The sequence below is a fragment of the Haliaeetus leucocephalus genome, unplaced genomic scaffold (assembly GCF_000737465.1).
Source record: "Haliaeetus leucocephalus isolate CR32 unplaced genomic scaffold, Haliaeetus_leucocephalus-4.0 Scaffold186, whole genome shotgun sequence".
Lineage (NCBI taxonomy): Eukaryota > Metazoa > Chordata > Aves > Accipitriformes > Accipitridae > Haliaeetus > Haliaeetus leucocephalus.
This window is the reverse complement of record NW_010972622.1, coordinates 635374-641592: the sequence shown is the minus strand read 5'-3', so window position 1 is coordinate 641592 and position 6219 is coordinate 635374. Positions and strand designations below refer to the sequence as shown.

Here is a 6219-nt window from a genome sequence, read left to right as displayed (position 1 = left end):
CGTACGGCACCGGCACGGCCCGCGTCACCTGACCGGCGCGTCACCGCCACGTGACACACACCCCCCCGCCGCCCCGCCTCCTGGGGCCTATAGGGGCCTATAGGGGCCGTAGAGTCCCACTGGGGGCTGTGGGGGCCCGGGTCGGGGCTTTGTAGGGGCCTAGATGGGGGAGACAGGGACCCGAGGGGTCTACAGGGGCCTGGGAGAGGGTATGAGAGGGCTGCAGGGGTCCACGGGGTCTATAGGGGTCTGGGTGGTGGCCCGTGAGGGTGTCAGGGCCATGTCAGGGCTGCAGGGATCTGTCTGAGGGAATGGGGAGCTGAGTGGGCTATGGGCGCCTGGCTGAGGGTCTGTGGGGGCTATAGGAGCCTGGCTGGAGGTGTGGGCACTTGTGAGTACTACAGGGGCCTGTCTGGGGGTGTGGCGTGCTGTAGGGGTTTGTGCTGGGGGGTGTATGGGTGCTATAGGGGCCTGGGTGCTGTGAGTCTATGGCATGACAGCTGCATGGCTGCCTCATGCGCTGCCCGGGATGTTGGGCTCCCCTTTGCTCTGCTGGTCCCAGCTGTGCTGGCTCCTGGTCCCAGTAGCAGCTATGTGGCTGGGGGGGGCCTGGGCTGTGCCCCATGAGTGACCGAGAGCCCAGGCATGGCTCGGCTGCGGCATGGGGTGCCGGGGTCCCCACCCCATCTTTGGGGTGCTGGGAGGCAGGTGAGCCGTCTCTCCTTCTCCCCGTGATCTGTGATGAGCGGGGTAGTGGTCTGCTCCCCACTGGTGAGGGAGAGGCCAGGGGGTGCCTGAAGGAGCTGAACACAACTGTTTAGCCCACTTTTACTTCCCAGGTGGACCAGCCTGTGCTGCTTGGGAATTCCTGAGCTCTCACCTGCTTCCTGGCTGCTGGGGCTAAATCTCAAATAATCCAGAATCATCTTTGTCAGGGCATCCCAATGTCAGGTACAGCCGCCTGTTTGTGTGCCAGGATGTAATGGATGGGGCTGGTAGTGGGAGAAATGAGCTGGCAGGGGGTGGGGGAGAGATGGCCAGGCTCCCCAGATGCAGCTGCTGCCAGCAAAGCACACTATGAAAATTAAATTGGCCTGCAGAGTGCCGGAAGGGTGAGCTGGCAGAAATGCCGGGATGCATCTGATCTCACCGGGCTTAATCAGCCTGAGACCTGGGATGAGGCTGGTCCGTTGGCCAGGCGCCGGCTGGCCGCAGCCGAGCAGAGTCAGAAGAAGGAGGAGGAGGAGGATCTCGTCATCCCCTTGGGTTGGGCAGGGGATGGGAGTATGAGGAAGGTGAAAAGGAAGGGCTGGGACTGCGGGGAAGGGGGCTGTGGTTGTGCGGGTTGGTGCTGGCAAGGGGTAGGCAGGGCTCGGGGCACACTGGCAAGGCTTGGGGTGCAGGCAGCACAAAGTTCTGCCTCGTCACAGCCATGGTGTTGACTGTTTCATCTCGCCCTCCTCTCAGGGCAGTCCTGGCAGGGGTTGCCCACTCACGGCCCCATCAGGAGCGGGATGTGCATCTCCGCATCCCAGCTGGATTCTCCCCATGGATTCAGTTTCTTGTTCCTTCACTGTCTTCTTGCCTTCGTGCTCTGAGCTGGTGACCTGGAGGAGCTCTGGCCGCAGCTACAGGAACTTGAGCATAAAATGTGGCTAAAGATAAACCAGTGAATGGGTAAAAATAACCCCAGCTTACTCCCCACACGCCTGTCTGATGCTGGCCCGCTCCAGTTACACAAACAAGTTCTTGCCTGCAGGAGCCCCTGCAGCCTTGGGGAGGGGCAGAGGAATTTATTTTGTTGTTCCCATCATTAGCTGACGAGCGTGCTGGGCTAACAGGGGTGCTGTCGGGCAAAGCATGCTCGGGGTCTGCATGTAGTGGGGCCGCTGCGCTCCTCCCTGCACCTGGGCTTGGCATGTGGCGGGGTTGGCTGCTCCCCATGAAAGGTTTGGGTGTATCCGGGGGGGTTTGGTGTTTGCAGGGATAACTGCCGGCAGCTCGCCCACCCGCCCCAGGAGGAGGTACCGCTCCCAGAACCGCGCCAACCCGGTTCCTGCCCTTCCTTCCACAGGAATGAAGATCGCTGCCCAGTTGTGGACCTTTGCTGGTGACGGCTGACGGGCGCCTGTGGGAGTTCACACCTCTCCCAGGCGCTGGCTCCGGCTCTTGGCACGCGCTGGGGATGTGCCTCGGCTTCCCTTGCTGACGCTGCCTGGAACAGCAGCGAACTGCTTTCACGTCTGCCCCGAGAGGCACGACTGGCCCAGGCTGTGGGCACAGGAGCTGCTCCCGTGTGTGGCTCCGCTGCCTCCCCCGTCCTCCCTCCTCTCCTGCCGTCGCAGGGTGCTCCGTGGGGAGAGCCTGGATTCAATTCAGCCCTTCACAGAGTTACAAGTGCTGGCGAGGTGGTTCGGCTACTCCGGGGGAGCCCTCGGGAGCGTTTCCCTCCCTCCATCCGTGTGGAAGTGAGCGGTGGGTCCCATCCTCGCCCTGCCCGAGCTCTGCTCCCGGCCCTCGCCGCTCCCTGACTCCAGCTGTTTCTATGCCCAGGGCAGCGCTTCCCGGCTCTCCCACTCTCCTGCTCCTGACCCTGCAAAAGCCTTGGCGAGAATCCTGGAGCAGATCCTGCCCTTGCTGTGGAAGCGGGATGGAGATGTCCCTGTGTTGCCCCTGGGTTCCGCTGTCCTTGGGTGGGTTGGGGAGCTCAGCCCTGCTTGCTCCCCCCCTCCCCGTGCACTCCCCCCCCATCTCGGCTGCACGATGCGGAGGCTGCTGGGGTGAGACTGCAGCTTCTGGGAGCTCAGGGTTCAAATCCAAACCAGGGCTTGGAGCAAAGGGAATCCTCCCAACAAGGAGTTTTCTTCTCCTGACAGCCAAGTTGTTGCCTGACCCCCCCCTTTCCCTCGCTCACCCCCCAGCTATGAAAACCCTTGTGCTTCATGCCTGAGCCACTGGGAATGGTGTCCTGCCATGAGCTGGGCCGGGGGGGGGAGCGCTCCCCTTGGTAAACCCTGCCTCATTTGGAAGTTGGCCCTTGCACTGAAAATAAAATTCTGTTGAGATGGCACGGGGGGGATGACAAAGCCCACCATGGTGCCAGGAGTGACCAGGCTCCCCCTCTCACTCCCTGCTTGTCCGGGGGCAGCGACGGCCGCTCCTGTGCTTGTGCAGCAAAACTGGCCCCGCTGAAACCCAATCGCCAGCAGCTGGTGCCGGGGTGGGATGAGGCCATGAGGCCCCGGGAGCCCCAAGGTGGGAAGCGTCCTGTTGTCCGTTCACGAGGCAGTTTTGGGGTTGGAAATCCCTGACCCGCTGGGCTCTGGGGTGGGGGGGCAGGCCTCTGGGAGAGCTGCTGTCGCTAATCTGGAGCAGCTGGCTTCTCCGGCATATTATCGGGCTTGGTGTGGGGAGCGGAGTGAGCTCTCTGCTGGGACCCCGCTGTGGTAGCCCCGAGGGTCTGTCCTGGCATTGCTTGGGATGTGGGGCTGGCTCCCCCACAGCTGGAGTGCTCCAGCCTTGGATTTGGGTCTGTTTGAGGGAAAATAAAGCCGATTTGGAGGCTTGGGTGGGAGGAGGGAGGCTTGAGAGTGTGTTGTCCCTGAGGTGGTTGGTTTGGAAGCTGGGACGAGAGCCAGGTGGCAGAGCAAGTTGGGGTTGCACGCTGGGATCCCATCTCCTCTCTCCCTGCTCCTGGACATCCTGAAGCCTTAATAAGATTTTTTGGGGAGTCCCCTCTGTGCTGAGGGGCGGCACTGGGACCCCAAGTCATGTTTTTATCTAGATGAGCTACTCACCCAGCTTCCTGGCCACCAACACCTTCCTTTCTATTTATACTCGGCCTGATGCTTGCGTGATGCCATCCTCTTCATCAGGCAGCAGCGGCTGGATGGGAGAGCTGATGGGGAGCTCGGTGCTCCCCTGCTGGGTGGGTGATGGGGTGCGAGGGGGGGGCTGCAGGAGGCTGAGCAGCCCCCGGGGACTGGGTCTGTTCCCGTCCTCCGCTCCCAGGCAGGGATCGGCCGTTTCCCACGTCAGGAGCACAACGGCTGGGACATTGGAAAGGGATTTGGGCTGCGCAAGAGGAAAGAACGGGTGAGCGTGGGGAGGGCTGGATGGCAGCCAGGCGGGGGGCGATCTGGGGGGGGCATGGACCCTCTTGGCCTTGCCTTCATTTCCCCCGAACACAGGGCTGGCTGGCAGTGAGGAGGAGGAGGAGGAGCAGCTCGGGGTGAAGGACTGTTCTTGCATCTAGCGCGGAGCTGGAGCTCATTCACACGGCCGGAGCAGCCCTGCCAGCTCCCAAATATCTTCACAGGCCTTTGGAGAGCGGGAGAGGTTAAAAATAGCCAGTGTGCTGGAAAATATGACAGCCCCCCCTTTCCCTCCCCCCCCAAGCTGCCGTTTGGGGCATGGGGCCGTGCTCGAGCCACAACTGCTCCCGTGGGACCCTGCTGTGCCGGTACCGCTGGCCCCCCCGTCCCCTGGGAGCCAGCGAAGGCACCGGCCCCTTTGGCGTGGGGGTGCAGGGGTCCCATTCTGCTGGGGAGCCAGCTGCTCCTCTTGTTTTGGGGTGCGGGGGGGGTTACTCCTCTCCTGGCCCAAGGGTGGAGGAGGTATCAGGGTGTCACTGCAGGTGACGGAGTTTTGGGGTATCAGGGTATTGGGGTATCACTGCAGGTGACGGAGTTTTGGGGTATCAGGGTATTGGGGTATCACTGCAGATGACGGGGTATTGGGGTATCGCTGCAGGTGACGGGGTTTTGGGGTATCAGGGTATCACTGCAGGTGATTGGGTTTTGGGTTGTTGGGGTGTTGCTTCTTGGCAATGACCATGCAGAGCCCGATTGCCGTCCTGGCACACTACGCTCAGCAGACATCTTGTGAGTGCTCCTCCACTCCGTCCTGGCTCACAGAGGGTCCAGAGGTGGGCGATTGCCCCCGCCTCAACCCCCCACCCAGGGATCCCCTGCTGCCCAGCCCTGGTGCTGTGCCCGGTCCTGGGGGCCGTGGCCCCGTTTCAGCAGTGCTGGAGGGGGGTGAGCAGCAGTTTGGGGCTGGGGGGGGGTCACCGGTGCCTCCAGGGCTGTGCCTGGATGGGGAGACCTCCCAGGGGTCTGGGGCTGGGCTGGGGGCTTCGACATCTGCCTGCGCACATGGGCACGGCTGGTCCGTGCGGCGTGGGGTGCCATGCACTGTGATATGGGGTGCAATGCACTGCGATATGGGGGTGCAGCGCTGTGCAGGGTGCTGTAAGGGGTGATGGGTGCGATGCGCAGCGATTCAGGGCACGGTACACTGTGATGTGAGGTGCACCGCGCTGAGCAGCGCTGTGCAGGGTGCAATATGGGGTGATGGGTGCGAGGTACTGCGATGCGGGGTGCAGCACAGGGTGGTACAGGGTGCGATGGCCTGTGTGGGGTGCAGTGCGGGGTGATGGGTGCGATGCACCGTGATCTGGGGTGCAGTACACTGCGATACGGGGTGCAATGCCCCGTGCGGGGTGCAGTTTGGGGTGACGGGTGTGATGCACTGCAATGTGGGGTGTGATACCCCGTGCAGGGTGCAGTATGGGTGTGATGCACTGCGATGTGGGGTGCAGTACACCGTGATATGGGGTGTGATGCCCCGTGTGGGGTGCAGTACAGGGCGACGGGTGCGATGCACCATGATCTAGGGTGCAGTACATCGTGGTATGGGGTCTGACACCCTGTCTACAGTGCAGTACGGGGTGATGGGTGTGATGCACCAGAATTTGGGGTGCAGTACACGGCGATACGGGGTGCGATGCCCCGTGCAGCGAGGTTGGGGGGGGGGCTGCTGCGATGCTCTGCCCCGGGCTGGGCGACCCGGGCGGTGACACACGGTGGGACCCAGCCCGCGGCAGGCGGGGCGGGGGCCGTGCTTCCCCGTCCTCCTCCTCCTCCTCCTCCTCTTCGCCGGCGGCCGGAGCAGGAGCCGGAGCCGGGAGGAGGGGGGAACCGGCGGTGACCGGCGGCATGGCGGGGGCTCGGGGGTTCTGGCTGCCCTGGTTCTGCCTGCGGCTGATGGCGAGCGCAGCCTTCAACCTGGATGCCACCAGCACCCTGCTGAAGGACGGCGACAAGGGCAGCCTCTTCGGCTTCGCCGTGGCTCTGCACCGGCAGCTCAGCCCCGAGCCGGCCGGCTGGTGAGTGCGGGAGACCCCCGGGAAGGGGGGGGGGGGCGGCTGGGGGGTCC

General features: G+C 63.4%; 2 protein-coding genes across 2 annotated transcripts in view; one reads left to right on the top strand and one right to left on the bottom strand.

Moving 5' to 3' along the window:
- Window positions 1-6001, bottom strand: part of BLOC1S1 (biogenesis of lysosomal organelles complex-1, subunit 1) — a 6752-nt gene extending 751 nt beyond the window's left edge. Inside the window, exon 1 of the mRNA XM_010565165.1 lies at window positions 5874-6001. Within this exon, the coding sequence (XP_010563467.1) occupies window positions 5874-6001 (128 nt within the window). The remainder of the gene's footprint in view (window positions 1-5873) is intronic.
- ITGA7 (integrin, alpha 7) overlaps window positions 6000-6219 on the top strand; it is a 12200-nt gene continuing 11980 nt past the window's right edge. The window contains exon 1 of the mRNA XM_010565164.1: window positions 6000-6169. Coding sequence (XP_010563466.1) covers window positions 6000-6169 — 170 coding nt within the window. The remainder of the gene's footprint in view (window positions 6170-6219) is intronic.